Raw genomic sequence first — 21403 nt, forward strand, 5'->3', positions numbered from 1 at the left:
AGTTTAGCATAGGGAACAAATATTTCTCTTAATGGAATGTAACAAAAACACAAGATAAAACATCCAAGGATTCTACAAGGAATTAGGCTAATGTTTCATGAAAAAATGAGACCTACAAAGCTGTTGGCCATAGCAGTAGTCTCTCTCTCTCTTTCTCTCTCTCTCTCTCTTTCTCTCTCTCTCTCTCTTTTCTGTCTCTGTCTCTCTCCTCCTTCTCAACTCCCTCCAAAACAGTCTTTACAGTGAAGTCTTTTCCTCCCCACACTACGTAAAATCAAACCAGCATTCTGACAACTTTCCTTAGTTTTACTTTTCTTCTTAACACTTATTACTACCGATCCTTGTGTAGATGCATGTCCTTGATATGACTGCTAGTGGCAACAAAAACACAAACTACCGAGTCATGGTAATTTCACACTACAACTATTCTAGCATGGCCCCTCACTGGCTGTCTTCTAACAAATGATCTTCATGGATAAATATATACCTGGAGTAAGCAAGAGATTTTTTTTTTGGAAGTTAGTATTAAATCCATGCTCAGGAGGACAGATTATATTACTAGAACATAAAATCAAGAGGACAGATTATATTACTAGAACATAAGCTCGAGAACATATTATATTACTAGAACATAGGCTGCATCAAGCCGACAAAAGCAACAGCTACTACATAATATTTAAGTGCTGAATCAAGATACCATATGGAATCAACATTAAAAAAAGTTGGATTAGTCACCTTTTAATAGTTATGGGCACACCTGGCTATCTGGAAGAGTGGCGCTGTTTACCTTACACTTCACATAAGCAAGCTTACCACAGTGAGACTGAACAATGCAATTTAACGTGACGTCTGTTTCACCCCACATTAATGGAGAAATATACCAACACTCAGTTCTAAAAGGAATTTACTCACAATACAAAGCACAACACAGCAGAAACACATGTTGTCTAGCAGAATAACTTTATTTCTAACATTGAGCTTTCACATAGGAATTTACAGAAATTTTAAAAAATAAAAAACCAAAACTGTGCTACTTATTCTCCATTGCCTCCACCCAGATCTTTCCGTTTTCTGTGACCGCTCAGGCTCACCAGCTGATGGCATCTGGTTGGGTTCTCCAAAGGGAGGCACCAGCAATTTCCACGATTCTGGGAGACACCATATCTCTTACACGGTGGCCCCTCCTTCCTCAGCACAGTCTCGCTGGGTTCTGTAATGCTTGTTTCCATCCTTTGCCCCTTTAGGACTTTGAAAGGTTATAGCTTCTAGCTGACACTAGGTCTGGGTACTTCAGATCTCTTGTTTCTGGCCCACACCACTGCACTAAGTCTGTCATCAGAATGCTCTTAGTGGGAGCCTAAGTATTTTCACGACAACCACACGGCTGATACAACAGCTATTCCTAATATGAACTTCCCGAAAGAAATCATTCTTCCCCCAAAATTATTCTCTAGGTCATTAAAACTTGGAAGAGTAGTTGTCTGTATTGAGGGGAGAATACCTTCAGCTCTAAGTAACCGCCCCAAGGATAAACGAACCGCTAATACCTAAGTAGTAATGTATAGTAGAGAACCAGGCCAAACAGAGTTATGCAGCTCAATGACCTGAGTCCAGGCTTTTCAAAAAAAAAAAAAAGGTAGAGGAAAGAGTAGCACAAAAGAGACAAAGTATGACTTTCTATTATATTAATACATATATAAATACAAATACATAGTTCTTGGGTTTCACACAACTCAGGTTACACAACACAGCTAAATAAAAACAGCAACGAAATGACAAGAGTATTAAAGAGGTATTCTTTTACATACTGCCACCTTTTAAGCGCAGTATTTATTATAGAGCACTATAATTAGCACTATATAATAAACATGAACCTTCGCAACATTTTTGTAAATACCATTGCTATTAACAGCATTCATATTCCTGAATGACTCAGAAGCAGCTTCAAAAAGAATTCAGAAAGAGTTTGCCCTTTCAGTTAAAGTAGTAGCTCAGCAATAAAGACCATATTTATTCATTTATGCCAGCAAAGTTAAGAGTAGATCAAAAATAACATAACATGGCCAAACTATAAGGAGACTGTGGTAGCATTCAGAATGGAATTTATGCAGAGGTAGTTAGAAACCTCGTAAAACTTACTCTGGCTTTTTAATTGAAGAGGCAGTTCAGCAATAATCACCATAGACATTTATTCATGTCAGAAAATAGAAGGCCTATGTGTTTCATGCTTTAAAATTTCAAAACAGTTTTATATATGCACAGTTGTATAATGATAATTGTCAATTTTCCAGCTGAGAAAATTAAAAACTCTGATTTCTAGAGTTTGGTAATTTCCATGACATAAATATTCCCACTTTTAAAGCCAAGCTCCCAAAATGATGGTACTGAATGCAGAGTTGGAAGATGTAACTTCACCATGCATATTCAATAATGTAAGCCAAAGCAAGCAAAGTATCCAAAGGAATATAAGAATCCATAACAATAAAATGTAAAATATTTTGAAAGTGAATATTTATTACATTTCTGTTAAATATATTTAAATAGTAAGTTTAAGTGATCTAAGATTTTTATGACTATATTTAACAACTGACTCACAAATATCTTGAAAATTTAACTGTCGGTAGTACTTGCAAGTCAATTTTACCTTAATAAAGCACATCACTAGGTGTATGGGTATATATAAGGTATATATAAATATATTTACACAAACATATGTACATGTATGTCAACCAAGAGAGATACTGGTGGTATTTAGTATGGAAAATATTAATAGAAAACTTAATTAGTATACAACTAAGGACTACATTTTCTCTTCACTAACACATTGGGTTACAATACACAATTCAAGCATCCCCCAATTTTTGTTATAGTAGCATACTCACTCTTCACATGTATGTTTAATGATGTTGTCATTCAACCCTTTTAAAGCTGCAGACCTCACTGTGAATATGGGTATAAATGCATATCATCTATTATACTTAAGGTAAAGATTCACTATCATTCTGGAATATGATACCATTTAGCATAAGTTCTAGAGAAAGATCTTTACCATGTTATTTGGATAAACACATTCCCCTCATTACATAGTTTTGGCTAAAATGTTTTTTTCTTGAAAGCTTTCATAAATTCAAAACATTAACATTATCTTATATACTATTAACGAAACACAATGAGAGCAGTTTCTAGTGAGTTGCGGCATTCTTTCAGTTTCATTCACCTTAGTTTTGAAACTCGATGAGTAATATGAAAGGAAGATGAAGGCCTCTGAACATTCAGGAGTTTGAAAGAACTTTCACCCTTGTATGAATTCTCTGATGTTTGGTGAGAACTGACCTCTGACTAAAGGTTTTCCCACATCCATTACACTCGTAGGGTTTCTCCCCTGTGTGAGTCCGCTGATGCTTAGTAAGAGCTGATTTCTCACAGAAGGTTTTCCCACACTCATTACACTTGTACGGTTTCTCCCCTGTATGAGTTCTTTGATGTACAATAAGGTTCGATTTCACACAGAAGGACTTCCCACATTCATTACAGATAAAAGGTTTCTCTCCTGTGTGTGTTCTCTGATGCACAGTTAAGGCTGACCTGTGACAGAAGGATTTTCCACATGCTTTGCATTCATAGGGCTTCTCCCCTGTGTGGGTTCTCTGGTGTTCAGTGAGGTTTGATTTCACACAGAATGTTTTTCCACATTGCTTACATTCATACGGTTTTTCTCCCGTGTGTGTTCGCTGATGGTTGGTGAGGTGTGGTTTCTGACAAAAGGATTTCCCACATTCAGAACATTCATAGGGTTTCTCTCCCGTGTGTGTTCTCTGGTGCTGAGTGAGGTTTGACTTCTCCCAGAACGTTTTCCCACATTCACCACATTCGAACGTTTTTTCACCTGAGTGAACTCTCCGGAGTTGGGTGAGCTGTGATTTCTTGTTGAAAGAATTTCCGTTTTCATTATACTCATAAGGCTTTTCCCCCAGGTGTACTATTTCATGTTTAAAGAGGGCTGGTTTTTCCCAGGTTTTGTGACTGACTTTATATTCACGGGGATTCTTTCTCGTATAAGCTCCCTGACGGACTACAAAAGTTGAACTGTCACAGAACATTTGCCCATATCCATTATAGTCATAAGGATTGTCCCCTGGGAGAACTCTATGATGTCCCAATCTTAAATTCAAATACAAGGACTTCCCACAAATGCTGCATTCATATGGCTTCAATTCCAAACTGGCTCTCTGAGACAAATTGAGTTTTAAACTTTGGACGAAGGTTCTTCCACATTCATTATACTTAAAGGGTATCTCTCCCATCTGAGCACCCTTATTTGTGAAAAAGGCTGTTTCATCATGGAAGTCTTGTCCATTTTCAAAAGGCTGGTCAAAAATGGGCTGGATGAGATCCTGGCTATGACTGAGAAAATTCCTTTTTTGAATGTATTTATAAGATCTCCCTCCATTGGTTTTCTCATGCCTAATATCAAGAAGCAAATTCTCATACACATTCAGTTCACCAGCTTTCTTTCTAGAATAGTTTTTTCTACTAATAACTAATCCTGAAATATTTTTCAGACTCATTTCACATGAGTCACATATCTTGTATGGAAAATTTCTTGAAATAATATAGTCTTTGCCTAGACTGAGAGTTTTCTTTACTCGATTACCACTATCCACACTTAATGTTTTATTTGTGGTAAAAGGAAGCTGCCAAAAATGTTCATCTTGATTTTCCTGGCTGTTCTTCATCAGGTCATCAACTTTCCAATCTTCTGGAAATGAGAAAAATAACCACATCATATAAATCCTTGTACATTTCTAATGGAATTGGACTTTTACATAAATGCCTTATTATACAATAATCATCTCTTTTTAGCTCAATTCCTGGTGTAAATTAAATCCAAGTATTCAGCTTCTTAATCCTTTTTGAGTACAAAACAAAAACATGCTGTAGAGAAAACTAGCAATGACATTTAATACTTTATAAACTAGAGAGTGGCTAAAAAAAAAAAGTGCCGAAAGACAGCAGAAGAAAAGTGAACAATTGTACAGATAAATTCACCAAGAAAAATAAACTAAGACCATGATCTAAGATCATACAAGTTGATTTGGATTATGGGGTTGGGTAGGTCTAAGATGGCAAAGAGCAAAGGAATATATTAATAGATGAAACACAAAGAAGTGTTATTAAGGTAATAAAGGGAATAAAGGTAATAAGGTAATAAAGGTCAACTGTGTTTGATCACTTCCAAAGTTCTGAGACAAAATAATTAAGATTCTAAGCAACAGCTCAAAAATAAAACCCAATCCAACGTCCAAAATCTCATTTCCTTTGGCTTCTGTTTGCCTATAAACTCGCTAACTCACCTGGGTAGCACTGGCTTGGGAATCCATCCTCAAATATCCAGGGCTCTTCTCCTTGCTCAATCTTGAAGATCAATTCTGGCTTAGTAATGCAATAACCTGTTGAGAGAAAAGAAAGGAGAATTATGACTAATCAGTCTGGTTTCAGAGACTCTGAAAACATGATGTCAAAAAAGGGACAAACTTAGAGAGTTCCCCAAATGGACCACTCCCCAAGGTGGCGAGAACATAACAGTCTCGACAAGACACGTAATCTCTCTTGAATCTCAAGCTTCAAATCAGAATTTCACAGGGAGTTTGTATGGATCGCCAACTGAGAAATAAGCACGACTGGTGCTCATGTAGCAAAAATGCTTACCTATTGAAACAAGGTGGCTGTAATTTTCCAGGACCACATCTCTGTAAAGTATCTTCTGGGCAGGATCCAGCAGATACCACTCTTCCTGAGTGAACTGCACACATACATCTTTGAAAGACACTTGTTCCTACAACAATAGATTTCTTTTCAGTATGGACCAGTAAGAACTAGATGATGGCAAAAAAACTTAGAAAGAATTAATCTCTCATAGGATTATGTGTGCTGTACCGTACAGGATAAATGAAATTACAATTTGAGATGAGATTATAATAATGGTTAGAGATTGTGCTAGTCATTATAAATGCTACTGGTGAAATCAAAGAGTTCTCAAAGTGCTTCGGACCTGATAAAAATAAACATAGTCTAACACTTTTCAGACACTGCAGGAGCTAGTACAATGCATAAAGTAGATGAATTACCAAGGAAAAGTTTTTCCATGTTGTACATCGAATTTCTGTACAGGAGATCATTCAGATGGTGCAGAAGGACTGGAGACAAACCCAAAGCAAAGGTGCTTTGGGGCATATAATACTGCAAATTGACAAGTTAACTTACATAAAAGAAGTATAATTCTTCTCATTAAGAATGAATTATAGGGGAGCTGGAGTGACAGTACAGTGGGTAGGGCATTTGCCTTGCATGCAGCCGACCAGGGTTAGATTCCCAGCATCCCATATGGTCCCCCTCGTACCGCCAAGAGTAATTCCTGAGTGCATAAGCCAGGAGTAAGGTCTGAAGCAGGTAAAGTGTTTGCGTTGCACGTGGCCGACCCAGGTTCGATTCCTCTGTCCCTCTCGGAGCGCCCGACAAGCTACCGAGAGTATCCCGCCCACATAGCAGAGCCTGGCAAGCTCCCCATCATGTTTTTGATAAGCCAAAAACAGTAACAACAAGTCTCACAATGGAGACATTATTGGTGCCCGCTCAAGCAAATCGATGAGCGTGATACAGTGATATATATATGTATATATATAGATATATTTCCGTTTTATATATAAACTGAAAACAAGTGTTGGCAGGAGTATGTCAAAGAAGTAACCCTCATTCACTGTTGGTGAGAATATCACTTAGTCTAGCCTAGACGGAAAACAAAATGAATATTTCTCAAAAAAGTAAGAATGGAGCTCCTATTCGAAATAGCTATCCCACTTCTAGGTACCTACCCCCAAACAGAAATATTAATTTGAAAAGATATATGAACACTTCTGTTCACTGCAGCTCTTAGAAAAATAGCCAGAATATGGAAGTAACCCATATGCCCACAACTAATAAATGGATAAAGAAGTTGTGATAGATATACATGATTAAATACTAGGCATTCACAAGAAAGAAACAGTCATGCATTTAGCAGCAATTTGGATGAAAAGTACAATGCTAAGTGAAATAAGCCAGTAGCAGAAGGATGAACAGAGAATGACCTCACTCACCTGAAGTATACAGATAAACAAATACAGGGTATGAGCAATAGTAATTGATCATAAACTTTGAATATTGGAATACAGACTTGAGCGTACCAGGTTTGATGGGGATGGAGGAAAACAAATGCATTTTCTGGAAGTAACTAGGGAACTTCCTGAGTTACTTCCTGAATGTTCTGGAGCCCATGGGTAGTGCTAAAGAGGTAACACAGTGCACCAAACATAATGTTAATCAACAAAGTGGGAGGGAAGGAAGATCAGACCAGAGGTGACACAGAGACAAGGTGTAGGGTCATAGACACTTAGGCTGCAGTGCTGTGTGGTAACCTTGTACATCAATATCATAAACTTAAGCACTATTGTAACCCTATTATGCAAAGAATTAAATTAAAAAAAATTTTTAAATAGCTAAGTCTAAACTCTGGGGTATTTTTGTTTGTTTTTGTTTCGGTTTGTCTTGAGGCCACACCTGGCGCTCAGGGGTTACTCCTGGACCTGCACTCAGGAATTACTCCTGACAGTGCTCAAGGGACCATCTGGGATCCCAAGGATCAAACCCAGGTTCGCTGCATGCAAGACAAGTGCCCTACCCACTGTACTATAGCTCCAGTCCCTAGTGTAAACCCTTTGTGCAAACCATATGGCTTATGCAGCACCTGTTTTTGGGGGGTATAGAATTTTGTTACATATTAAGCAGAGAATACCTGTGTGACTATTCCTTGGAAAAATTCTAAACACTAAGAAGCATAGTGTATCAAGTATGGCATTTGCCTTGCATAAGACCAACCCAGGTTCAAGCCCCAGCACCCTATAAACCTTGAAACTATCAGGAGTGATCCCTAAGCACAGAGCCAGAAATAAGCTCTGAGGTCTCTGGGTGTGACGAAAAAAAGAATACCAAAAAAAAAAAAAAAAAGTTCTGAACACTGAGTATTTCTTGAGCTTCTCTTGCAGACATTTTATGCTTTCTTGGCACATCTTCTTGCTAGAGAACTTAAGTGTGTTCTGAGATTTCACTAACTAACACCTTAGAGGTTTGTATCTGTTTCTTCAAGTATGTCTTTTAGCAGATTTCATTTTGTATTCTTTAATCGAATCAAGCAGACTGTAGGATGATTATACAGTAAGTCATTGTAGTCAATCACTGAACCTCAAAATGGGCTACAGATCTTCTTACATACTGCATACAAACACATACACACACAAAAGTGTACACAGATGTTTTCCTACCACTGAAAAATAGACTATTGAAAGAACTCAATAGACTAAAACTCCTATTACAAAGATACAATAAGAACAGATGCACCTAACAAAAGAATATGAAAGTAAGTGAGAAACTGTCATAACTGAAAGGCAAAACATGCAAATCTATAATCTTAGCTAGAGATTTCAACTCCCCTTTGTTACACTGAGACCAAGCTGACAGAAACCAATACAGCTCATAATCAGATGATGCGAAAAGTAATGAAATTTAACTGACGTCAATAGAATCCTTCATCCAAAATAATAAAATACAAATTTTATCATTCTATTCAAACTCACAGAGAACATTCATCAAGGTAGACCATGACCTTGACCATGAAACACACCAAAACAAAATTAAAGCAACAGCCACCATATAAAATGCATTTTCATACTCCAGTGGAATGAAATAGAAATCAATAGGCAAGAGATTGCTCAAAATCCTCCAGGGAAATAAAAATGAAACAACACCACATAAACGACCATGACAGTTTCAAATATATTTTAAATATTTTAAATGAAAATATCACTTACCAAAATTTGTGCAGTACAGTAAAGAGAGAATGGAAAAAACTTTACAGAACTAAATGTATATATAAGATTTGAAATAAAAGCCCTAGTAAAGTAAAGGAAGGAAGGCAAATTAAGTCTAAATAAGCAAAATAAACATAATACAAATGAGAATAAGCTTATAAAATTGAAAACACAGTCAACAGAAGCAAAGGGTACTCCTTTGGAAAGATCAGTAAAAAAAAACCTTCAAATATTCTAAATATGAAAAGAAATAAATTGTAGATCTCAGAAATGAAAATAACTCTACTGATTCCAATGACATAAAAGAGTAAGAAATATTACAATTATATACTTGAAAAAATGATAACTTATGTGAAATAGTCAGATAGCTTAAAAGATACAACTATCAAATGTACACAGGGAGAAGAAAACCAAAACATATCTATGTTTTTTTTAAAAAATTGAGTCAATGCTTAAAATACTTCTAGAATACCACCAAGGAAGCAGATAGTATATAGAGTAAGACACTTGCCTTGCACATTGTTGACACCAGTTTTAATTATCAGCACAACACATGATCGCCCAAGAATAGCCAGTATTGCTCCCTGAGCATAAAACAGGAGTAAGTGCTGAGCATAGTTGAGTGTGGCCCCAAAAACCCAAAAGCAAACACTAAAACTAAAATAGCACTAAGTCCAGATGGTTTATCCTAACTGAGGAACTGTCCAAAACATTTAAAATAAAGTAATACCAATTCCAGGCAATGGCCTCCGATAAATAACACTCCCAACACTATTTGAGGCCATAATTACCCAAGTGCTAAGATCAAATACAGATGAGAAAACAAAAGACCAATATTTCTTATTAACACAGATGCAAATACTAGCAAATTTAATCTAACCACATATTAAAAAATTATAAGTCACAAGCAAGTGGAACTTACTCCATCTCTATGAGGCTAGGTTGACATTTCTAGAGTCAATAATAATCTTTTATAGAAAAATCATGAGTATATCAATTGATTTTTAAAAAGCACTTGACCAAATCTAAAATCTCTCAGCAAACTAGTAATAGAGGTATCTTTCTCAACTTTGTAACAAATATCTACAGACACCCTAGAGCTAACATCATATTTAATGTTAAGTGACCTCATCCTTAAAAGCAAGAAGGGGGGCAGGGCTGGAGCAATAATACAGTGGTAGGGCGTTCACCTTGCACGCAGCTAACCTGGGTTCTATTCCCAGCAACGGTCCTCTGAGCACTGCCAGGGGTGATTCCTGAGTGCAGAGCGAGCCAGGAGTAACCCCTTGCATTTCCAGGTGTGACCCAAAAAGCAAAAAAAAAAAAAGCAAGAAGGGAAGGGTGCCCCGTCTCAACACTAATTCTATTTTAACTTGCCTGTGCAAAAGACCAAAACAAAACTAAAACAATTAAAAAGAATACAACTGGAAAGGTAAATAAAGAACCTGTTTCTTTTTTTTTCCTTTTTTTTTTTTTTTCTCTTTTGGGTCTCACCCAGTGATGCTCAGGGGTTACTCCTGGCTCTGCACTAAGGAATTACTCCTGGTGGTACTTGGGGGAGCATATGGGATGCTGGGGATTGAACCCGGGTCGGCTGCGTGCAAGGCAAATGCCCTCCCCGCTGTGCTATCGTTCCAGCCTCAGAACCTCTTTCTCTATCAAGGTGAAGTAACAGAGAAATGAATAAAACATGTCTAAAGAGACCATCGTAAGTCATTAATGATTAAAAAACCAAACATCTGATCAGAGCCATGTATATGGCTCAAATGGTACAGCACATTCCTTGTTTATGTGAGGCCCTGAATTTGATCCCTAGGGTTATCATCATTTTCCCTGATGGCCCCTGGAACTTTATTACAAGTTGACATGATTATCTGCATAGAAAATTGCAACACACACACACACACACACACACACACACACAGAGCCCTAATGGGGCAAGAGCAATAGTACAGTGGGTAGTGTATAGGGTGCGTGCCTTGCACAAGGCTCACCCAGATTTGTTCTTCAGCATCCCATATGGTCCCCCAAGCCCTGCCAGGAGTGATTCCTGAGTGCAGAGCCAGGAGTAAGCCCTGAGCACAGCCAAGTGTGCCCCAAGCCCCCATTCCAATATGAAAAAAAATGCTGGAAATAATAAGCAAATATAGCAATTTTATAGGCTACAAAGCCAATACGAACAAGCCATTTTCCTATTACAACAGTTAAAATCTCACATATTTTTAATTGTTTTGGGGTTATACCCAGCCATACTGAGGTTCTAGTCCTGGCTCATGCTCAGAGGTCACTCCTGGCAGGGCTAAAAGAGTTGTATGCTGTACTGGGGATCAAACTCAGGTCCACCACATGTAAGGCAAGCACCTGAACTTTTGTACCTCCAGATCAAAATCTCCAATTTTTAAATAAAAATATATCATGCAAAATGTTATATGTTCATATTAAAGCTTATGTTCCAACAACACATCTAGGGTATATTGAGAAGAAAAATGAATCTTTGAAATGAGAAAATGATTTATGGAAATCTGACTCATATACTTTGCTAAGCAGTCCAAGCAGAGGGAGCAGCTTAAACTACATTTGTTATCTGAATATTATATTTTCCCCTGACCTGCAGAAGAAACAAGCATAAAAGTCTATTCCTAACACAGCCCGAAACGTAATGGAATAACATGAAAAAGGCTTGCCTTTTTCTTATGGCACTGAATAAGATTTCCTTGATTTTCCTCGGGGGGGCGGGGGTTGTCCATGTAGGTTTTACCATACCCACCGCTTATGGAAGGTTTTGCCTGTTTGCTAAATCTTTAAAGAACTTCCTAATACCACTGGCAAAAAATAGACCTGGAGACGCTTAATAAGAGAAATATTTAGTAAGGGTTGGGGAAATGGTTCAAAAGGTTACAACAAATGTTTTGCATGCAGAAGTCCTAGGTTCAATCCCCAGAATCATGCCGTTCCCTGAGGATCATCCCCTACACACACACACACACACACACACACACACACACACACACACACACACATCATGAAAATATTTGATAATACAGGCATATTTTAAATTGTTCTCAATACCAGCATATGGAAAAGGATTACTAATTAAAAATATCAATTCCTTCTACAAGGAGTTGAAACTCCTTTCTGTATCAGAAACATAAGTTCTTAATTTATTAGTCATTACCACCCTTCAAGAAAAAAAAAAAACTGAAAGTGACTCACTTCCTATTATCTCCTGTTTAGCTTTTGCTCAGGAGTTTATAAGAGCCTAGCCTAGTTTCTTTTACTGGGACAAGAAATGATAACATTCTTGGGATATAAAACAAAACACACAGAAATAAAGGCCAGAGGATTGGTCCATGTTAGGAAGCATGTTACAAAGGCAGAAGAGGAGGGCAGTTAACAGAGAAGGGGCCTATGAGAATGCTAATTGGAAATGATCACTCTAGACAAGAACTGAATGCTGAAAGGAGGAAAAGTGATATCCATGAGACCCTTTTAGTAACAGTATTGCAAACTACAATGCCTATAAGGAAAAAGAGAGAGAGAGAGAGAGAGAGAGAGAGAGAGAGAGAGAGAGAGAGAGAGAGAATGAGTGAATGAGAGAGAGAGAGAGAGAGAGAGAGAGAGAGAGAGAGAGAGGAAAAGTGTCTGCCAGAGGCAGGCTGTAGGTGTAGAGTGGGTGGGAGAAGGGAGGGGGGGCATGGGGATGGGAGGGAAACTGTAGACATTGGTGGCAGGAAATGTGCACTGGTGAAGGGATGGGTGCTGGAACATTCAGTATGACTGAAACTCAATCATGAACAACTTTGCAACTGTATATCTCACAGTGACTCAATTAAAAAAAAAATTAATGATGACATTCAAAAGCGATCACAGTTGAAAACAGGAAGATTTTCTAAAATAAAAATTGAGTTCAGAAATAAACTGAGGTTAGATAAAATGGGAGCAAGGCCTCACAGTTCAGATCAAATATATAAGCAGTCTCAAATAACTTTATTTTGTTGTAACACTGATGAGAAAAAAATATATATATGATTTCTAGCCTGGGCCACAGTCTCTGTGTTTCCTCCAGATACTCCCAATTCCTCCACCTCAGAAAGATGTTGGTTAACAGACATAACTGACTTGCTCCTGTCTAAGTGAATATGGTGTGAGTGTAAGGGCAAATTTGCAAAGAAAATAAGGCTGTTCAAGATTTGTCCCACCTTCTGCCCTGAAAAGCTGATAGGTTCCCCCATCCTAACCACTGAAACCAAAGTATACAGGTTGGAAAATAAATGAATAATGATTACAAATTATTCCATCTTAGAGGATTTTCAGCACCTGTTTAGAAATTTGGTGTTCTTTCTAACCAGTCATAGAGCACTGGAACTTAGCAATTAAATATGTAATCTTAATATATTAATCTTATATCTGGGCTAGAGTGATAGCACAGCGGGTAGGGCATTTGCCTTGCGCGCGGCCGACCCAGAATCGATTCCTCCACCCCTCTCAGAGAGCCCGGCACGCTACCAAGAGTATCTCTCCCGCATGGCAGAGCCTGGCAAGCTACCTGTGGTGTATTCGATATGCCAAAAACAGTAACAAGTCTCACAATGGAGATGTTACTGGTGTCTGCTTGAGCAAATCGATGACAGAGCAATGGGATGACAGTGACAGTGACAGTGAATCTTATATCTTGCCATGGCAATATATGGTAAGATTTATTTATTTGTATGTATTTCAATGTATTTAATTTTGCTTAACGTGACAGTTTCTAAGGCAACTGGCAACTTAGAATTTTCTATAAATAAGAGGGAATAAAAATCAAGAATTTGATGCCAAGGGAAGTGGGTAAGGCACTTCGCTTTCAAGCAGCTGACTTGGGTTAACTATTATATATAACCATTATATATGACCAGCTAACTATTATATACATCCCCAACACAATGTATGGTCATATATAATAGTTAGCTCCTGAATCACTAAATCAATGGTGGCTGGAGAAATCGCTTGGGATGGGAGATGTGTGCTGAAAGTAGATAAAGGACCAAACATGATGGTTTTTCAGTATCCGTATTGCAGACCATAATACCCATAAGTAGAGAGAGTATGAGGGAAACTGCCATAGAGACAGGGAGAGGGGTGGGATGGAGTGGGGTACTGGGGACATTGGTGGTGGAAAATGTACACTGGCAGAGGGACAGGTGTTCGATCATTGTATAACTGAAACTCAAACATGAAAGATTTGTAACTATAGCTCATGGTGATTCAATAAAAAATTTTTTTTAAATAATAATAATAATTAGCTCCTGACCACTGCTAGAAATGACCCCTGAGCACAGCCAGATATGGTCCAACCGCCACCCCCCCCCATAATCCCAAGTCAAAATATCTTAAGGACACCCCTGAGCACCATGCAACACAGAGAGAAAAGATTTGAGGGACAGAGCCCTAACAGGGATGCCACAACTATATATGAAATAAGTGGGTAAGAATTAATCATACAAGTAATACTCTAAAGGAATGCTGCCATGGTGAGATAGAACCATATACCCCCTCAAATGAACATGTGGCACTCTATCTACAAGTCTATCAATAAATATATAGGCCATCAATGCTTAAGATATTCCTGTGACACCTGAAACTGAGGATAGAGTCCCTTGCTCATCAAGCACACACAACTGTCACTCAACTCCTAGAGATAAGACAGCATCCAGAAAATCTTAAAAGGAAGGGATCTAAATCTAGATAAGAGAATAAAGCATCTGGTCAAGAAGTTCTCACAACAGTCTTAGGTTAATTAAGAGATTAAAATATAAGCAATTAATATCCTTTCCTAATATTGTTTAATATAAAAGACCAAGCTACAAATATCACATAAACAGGAGGCTCCCTGTACAAGAAACAATGAATGTGAGATATTAAAAATAGTAACTGGGTAAGTACACTAAATAACTCAAGAACAGGAGCTAGAGAGACAAAGAAAAGAATCCGTTGTTATTTTAGGGAGCCATACCCGGCAGTACTCAGGGACTATTCCTGGGGTTCAATGCTTAGCGTCACCCCTGGAGCTGCTGGGAAACTAAAACGAGTGCCGGGGATCAAACCAGAACCTCCTCCATGCAAAGCAGCCACTCCAGTCTGTTACGCAATCTCTCACATCCAAACAAAATAGTTTTAAATAGCAAAAAATATGATGTCTCAGGATAGAAAGCAATGCCCATACAAAAGTCCAGAGGTGATTTTTCTTTTAGTAAGGGGGGGAGGGTGTTTAAGTCAAGCTTGGTGCCTAGACAAGAAAAAGACATATACTTCAAAGGAGGGGTCAATCAAACACCTCCCTTCCCTCCACCCCCATAATACAGGAGGTAGGGCATTTGCTTTGCACAAGGCCAACCTGGGTTCGATTCCTCCATCCCTCTTGGAGAGCCCAGCAAGCTACCGAGAGTATCCCACCCACATGGCAGAACCTGGCAAGTTCCCTGTGACATATTTGATATGCCAAAAACAGTAACAACAAGTCTCACAATGGAGATGTTACTGGTGCCCACTTGAGCAAATTGATAAGCAACGGGATGACAGTGATACAGTGCTATAGTGATCTATTTATTTTTACAGATCCTGGTTGATTTAGATAACTGGTCAACTGGGTCAACTTGTATCTTCCCTCTGGCCTCTTGTCGCTTTCCAAATTCTCTGCTCTAATGATTTAAATGCATCTATGCAGAAAAAGCAAACCCATGAAACCCTAACACTTCCACGCCTGACCCTCTCCTACCTATTTCACTGTGGCCCACGTGTGTTGTGTAACTGCTAGACCTCTTTCGGGATTTTATTTTTTTTAACTTTCCAACAGGTTATTTTTGAAAGGCATCTTCTTGCTATCCTAAGAATCTTAAAAGCCTGTACCTTTTGCTATCAATAGGCTGAGACACAAAGCAAGGCGGACAAAAGCTTTCTAAGCAAGAAATCTCATGCCAGGCCAGTGGGAATACAAAGTGACACTATAGTCCCACTAAACTGATTAAAGTTATCGATTGTAGTTGCCCTTTATCCCACTTCCAGGAATGTATCTCATACACAGACCTATATTTCAAGGTTGGTCATTGAAACACTGTAGAAACAAAAAACTGAAAATAGTAAATAACCAGTTTAATAAAAAGTAGACAGGCTTGACCCACTAAGCAATTACAACAAAGAAGCAATCCATGTTCTATTATAGAAAGATCTCAAGGACAGGCTGGGAAAAAGAAACAAGGGGGTGGGGGAGGGGAAGAGCACACAGACTTGCTATTTAAAGTGTTTTCCCAAGCAGCAGAATCAACATCAGAGTTAGAAATGCAGAACTCAGAATCTTGCAACATCTCCTAAATTAAATCTACTAAATTCGAGCGGGCACCAGTAACATCTCTCATTGAGAGACTTATTGTTACTGTCTTTGGCATATCAAGTACTCCACGGGTAGCTTGCCAGGCTCTGCCATGTGGGCTCCATACTCTCGGTAGCTTGCCGGGCTCTCCGAGAGGGGCGGAGGAATCAAACACGGTTCTGCCACATGAAAGGCGAACGCCCAACCGCTATGCTATCGATACAGCCCCTACTAAGTTAAAGTAGAGATCTGTTTGTTTGTTTGTTTGTTTTCCTTTTGGGTCACACTCGGTGATGCTCAGGGGTTCCTCCTGACTGCACTCAGGAATCAATCCTGGCAGTGCTCGGGGGACCCTATGGGATGCTGGGAATCGAACTTGGGTCGGCCGCATACAAGGCAAACGCCCTCCCCTCTGTGCTATTGCTCCAGCCCCTAAAGCAGAGATATTAACAGTATAAAATCTACATTTTAACTTGTGATGTATGGATGTATCAAAATTTGAAAAGCCCTAAGAATAATAGATTTTTTTGTAATGTACAGCAAAGGAGTAATCATACATAAACATTATTTTCGTGTAGGGGCAGATAGTATAGCAGGTAGGGCACTTGCTTCTTGCTTTGCACATATCCGGCCCAGGTTCAATCCCCAGCACCCCATCTGGTCCCCTGAATCCTGCCAGGGCTGATTGCTGAATGCAGAGCCAGAAGCAGGCCCTGATCACAGCCGGGTGTGGCCCAGAATACAAAAAACAAAAACAAAAACAAAATGTTTTTGCTTTAAACAGAATAGAGAAATAGCGAGAGGGAAAATAAGTAGAAATACACCTCAAATTGTCTGGGACACTACCAATACACACCAGCTATCATAGCATAATTGTTTATAGAACTGCTTTCACTCTCAGTGCAAGCGTCTCAGCTTCAATAATAAATGCCATGCTATCTAGAGTAAGCATCAAATAAATGTAACAGGAACTGGGGTGTGTGTGTGTGTGTGTGTGTGTGTGTGTGTGTGTGTGTGTGTGTGTGTGTGTGTGTGTGTAACAAGATAGTTTTTACTGAAAAGTATTTCGAAAGAAGAAGTACATGTTCAAGAGAGAGCACAGGCTTCTCCAGAATGAAAGCGAACAAGCAGAGATACAGAAACAAGCAAAACACGTGTTCAAGGGAGGACACTGGCTTGAAAAGGAAGCTGGGAATAGGAGTTTTGATATCTTTGGTACCATTTTAAAAACCATGTTTATTTTTTTTTTAAGTCAAACTAGGGGCTGTAGTGATAGTACAGCAGGTAGGGCATTTGCCTTGCACGCAGCCGACCCGGGTTCAATCCCCAGTATCCCATTATAGTCCCCGGAGCACTGCCAGGAGTAATTCCTGAGTGCAGAGCCAGGAGTAACCCCTATGCATCGCCGCATCGCCGGGTGTGACCCAAAAAGCAAAAAAAAAAAAAAAAAATCAAACTAGGTAGGAAAAAATATGTACCAAGAAGGACTACAGAAGGAAAAGGAATAATGTTAAGGGAGAAGAATAGTGAAATTAGAGGAATAAGAGGAAAAGAGGAATGAAAACAAAATCTGTCACAGGAAAGGAGTTTAGACAGTGGAGCACAGATAGCAACAGAGCAGATTTTCAAAAGGGAGCCTAGATAAAACTATCAAACTCGGCACAAGAGTAAGACAAAGATAAAAACCAAAGCTGCCTACCATTTGATGGTTTTCTACCACCACCAAACTGCTTGAGGTGGGGAGGGTGAAAGAGGAATATCCTTATTGATTGAAACGTAAAATGAGAAGCAGAGAAGTGTCTGCTTTCAAGTTGGAAATATAAGTAACCTGACATTAGCACTTTTGAAGATTATTTTGAGTTCCTCCATACTACCAGAGCTTGAAGTTTTATTCATCCATCAGAAGAGCAGTCTACCTTACTGTTTGACCCCAGGAAAATTATACCACTAAGTTCTGCTCTGGCACATTCTATTTCCACTAAGAAATAATAGGCAATGTATTTACTTTGGGACTGTTACTAGAAACATCACCATCACTTGGCTAACTGAATTTTCCAATCCCACATCTCAACTGGCCAACTACTCTACTTTGGATGTGCTGTTCTCACTGTTATTTTCCTTAATGCAAAATTTTGTTAATTTACTGTAAAGGTCCTATTTCTACTTTTGCATTAAAAAAAAAAGTCAATCCTATACAGATTATAGGAACCCCAGTTTAAAAGAAAGTGGAAATGAACAAAAATCTCACCTGTAATTCATTCATTTTTCACTCTGAAGAAGGCAGCGCTGAGGGGAAAAGAAGGAGTAAGTCAGAGGACTCGTGGTCTGATTTGCAGTTCCCGGATTCACCTGCCTACACAGATGCACACACAAGACACTTACGTGTCCATGTGTGGCTCCAATATATGTTGGTTTTAGACATGACACTTTTCACTGAATAAATGTAAACATTTGTTTCTTATAGATATTATTATCAATTTAGGTTCTGCGACACAGAAAAATTAAAAACATGAGAAGGCGAGTTTAGCATATAACAGGAACCTAAAGGAGGAAGTATTATGGTCTTGTCAAAACTGCTATGTGTGGAGATCTGGGGACATCCAGCCATTGTTTATCTATTTACCTGGCCAACACCATTTATCCTTCGAGGTCTAAAAGTCCAAGACACCTCCAGAAAAAAAAGGGGATGAGGGCGTTTAAAGTAAAATAGTTTTCTTGGTTTCAGATCAAAAATGTTTGTTCTAGCCTGCTTATAATATCCAAAAGGAACTTTTCCTAAGAAACAAACTTTAACCAAACAATAGCAAAAAATCAGAGTGGTCCAGAAATCTGTAGACCTGACTTTTAATCTGGGTCCTGTCACTAACAATTTGTGTCATCTCAGCCAGTCACCTTCTCAATTTCTTTTTCATCTTTAAAAAGGGGGGGAGGGCAAAACAGAGAACCCCAAAAAGATCTATGCCTTCAGTACCAATCTGTGAGTCTATGAGACCAGGAGACTTGGCATCTCCATCAACAATGGATTATGTTGGAGTTAAAAGAGAATAAGGAGAGGGGTATTTAGGCAGGCAGGGAAAGTAACAATTTCTAACAATTTAGCTAAGGCTGGTGAGACTTGGATTCTGAAAACAGCCGCACAAACTCTCGAAAGAGGTGGCAGTTTCTCCAAAAAGGTAACCTGCATGTTCCACCCTCCCCGGCTCCCGCTCACCTCGCTCTTCTTAAATTTGTCCCAGGCCTTCCACCGTCACACAGGCTTCGATGGCTTCAGGATACTGTTATGATGAGACATAATCAATAATTTTTTCAAAACCAAACATGCCATAATTTGGGATCTGAGGCACAGGGTTCCGGTGGTGAGCTAACCCAGCCGCTTTCCTCTTCCATTTCCCAAATGAGTTCGGTGAGGAATGGAAGCTCCAGCCGCTAACATCACAGACACAAAAGCAAGAGGCAAATAGCAGCCAAGCAAAAGGTGCGCTCCAAACAGCTGCGGCCGGCTGGAATTTTTTTTTTTTTTTTTTTTTTTTTGTCTCTGCTTGCAACCGAGATGGGAAACGCAAGCCTCAGGTCGGTTATTCAGTCCGAGTAATTCATTTACATCCGAGCAGCCCGCAGCCGCCCCAGCAAGCCTAGCGCAGCAGCCACGCACGCGTCCACGTCACACGCGCGCGCGCGCTCGGCCCCACGGCCCCGCGCCCCGCCCCGCCCCGCCGGCCTGGCCGAGCCGTCCACGCACGCTCCTCCGCGGCCACACGACGGCGCCCTCCGCTCGGCTCGGGCTGCATACCTGCGGGCCCGGGGAGCCCGGGCGCCCGCATTCCCTAGCGCAATTAATTCATTAACTAATGAATTGATTTAAAACCCTCTTCGCAAACCGATGCTTGCTTGGCATCCCCCGTACCTACACACAGCTCCGTCTGCACCGCGGACGCCTTGCAGTCCACGGCGCCCCGGGAGGCACCATCACCTCCGCCAGATCGCCCCAGCCACGCGGGGGCCCCGGGGCCCTCGGTCCTCCCCTCCCGGGCTCGCTCGCCGCCTTCTCGCCGCGTGGATCCCCAGGCCACGGGCCGTTTCCCACGAGGGGAGGGAGGCCGCGTAAGGACGAGCCGGGCTGAGAAGGCGGGGATGCACATGCGCAGAGGGCGCGGCGCGGCGCTGGAGAGCTGGGACGGGGGCTCCCAGCCTCTGAACTTGGGCTAAGTGCTCAACCCCTAGAAGCAGAGTTTCTCTCCTACCATACAAAAAACGAAGCTTCTAGTGGCAGCCGGTTAGTAGGGTTTCCATGGCGATGGAAGGCGTTTGCATTGTTCAAGCGCTTAGAATAACGCGCAAAAATTGCTCAGGGTAGGTTTCACGGTCTCTTTTCCGTATGGACAGTGTCCACTCATTTAGAAGCCAGACCCTGATTTCCAAAGAAATTTCTAAAGACCTCGATTTCTAAAGAGGACAGACCCAAAGGACTGGCCTGCAGCACTAAGCTAACAACAGAGTGGTGCGAGAGGGCATTTAGATAGGAGGACCCTGTTGGGGGTGGGGGGGTGTTGAAACGTTGTTTGCATGAAACCCCATCATTGATAGTATGGTAAAGCAGAGGCCCTAAGTAAAAATAAACCAGTTGGAGAGGATCTGCCCTGTTGACTCAGCTGCAAGATACTGAGATACTCAAGCCAAAAGCCTGTTCTTGTGCTTGAGATGTACATTAGTGCAGTGTGACTTTCAGACAAGCCAAGAAAATGACAGGTCTGTATAAATTTCATATTTGAACGAGGACATGTGTTATTTTAGCGTACATAAATTTATTTTCTATAATATGTAACAAGCATGGTTATTCTCTGGAATGAAGGGTAAAAAGCAAGCTATCACTACCTCACTGCCATCCCCTTGCTCATCGATTTGCTCGAGCGGGCAAGTTAGCAGTTAGATATTAATAATTAAACCTGTACGTATGTAAACTTGGGGCTGGAACTATAGTACTGTGGGTAGTGCACCTGCCTTGTACATGGCTGATCCTGCTCAATCCCAGGCACCCCATATGGACGCCAGAGCCTGCCACTGGTGATCCCTGAGCAAATATAGCACTGTAGCACTGTCGTCCTGTTGTTCATCGATTTGCTCAAGTGGGCACCAATAACGTCTCCATTTTGGCATA

General features: G+C 40.1%; 1 protein-coding gene across 3 annotated transcripts; it reads right to left on the minus strand.

Annotated features, from left to right (window-relative positions):
* Nucleotides 1–943: 943 nt before the first annotated feature.
* ZNF248 (zinc finger protein 248) lies at nucleotides 944–20357 on the minus strand. 3 transcript variants are annotated; one of them, XM_055147365.1, is made up of 6 exons: nucleotides 20157–20357; nucleotides 19460–19523; nucleotides 18497–18534; nucleotides 5710–5836; nucleotides 5355–5450; nucleotides 944–4759 (listed from the first exon to the last, which is right to left on the minus strand). In XM_055147365.1, the coding sequence occupies exons 3-6, from the start codon at nucleotides 18509–18511 to the stop codon at nucleotides 3273–3275; spliced, it is 1725 nt and encodes a 574-aa protein (XP_055003340.1). In that variant the 5' UTR covers nucleotides 18512–18534; nucleotides 19460–19523; nucleotides 20157–20357; the 3' UTR covers nucleotides 944–3272. The 3 variants fall into 3 exon arrangements, with proteins under 3 accessions (XP_055003340.1, XP_055003341.1, XP_055003339.1); XM_055147366.1 differs by having other exon boundaries at nucleotides 944–4756; nucleotides 20153–20357; XM_055147364.1 differs by having other exon boundaries at nucleotides 20153–20357.
* Nucleotides 20358–21403: the final 1046 nt, after the last annotated feature.

The sequence above is a fragment of the Sorex araneus genome, chromosome 9, assembly GCF_027595985.1.
Source record: "Sorex araneus isolate mSorAra2 chromosome 9, mSorAra2.pri, whole genome shotgun sequence".
NCBI classification, from domain to species: Eukaryota; Metazoa; Chordata; class Mammalia; order Eulipotyphla; family Soricidae; genus Sorex; species Sorex araneus.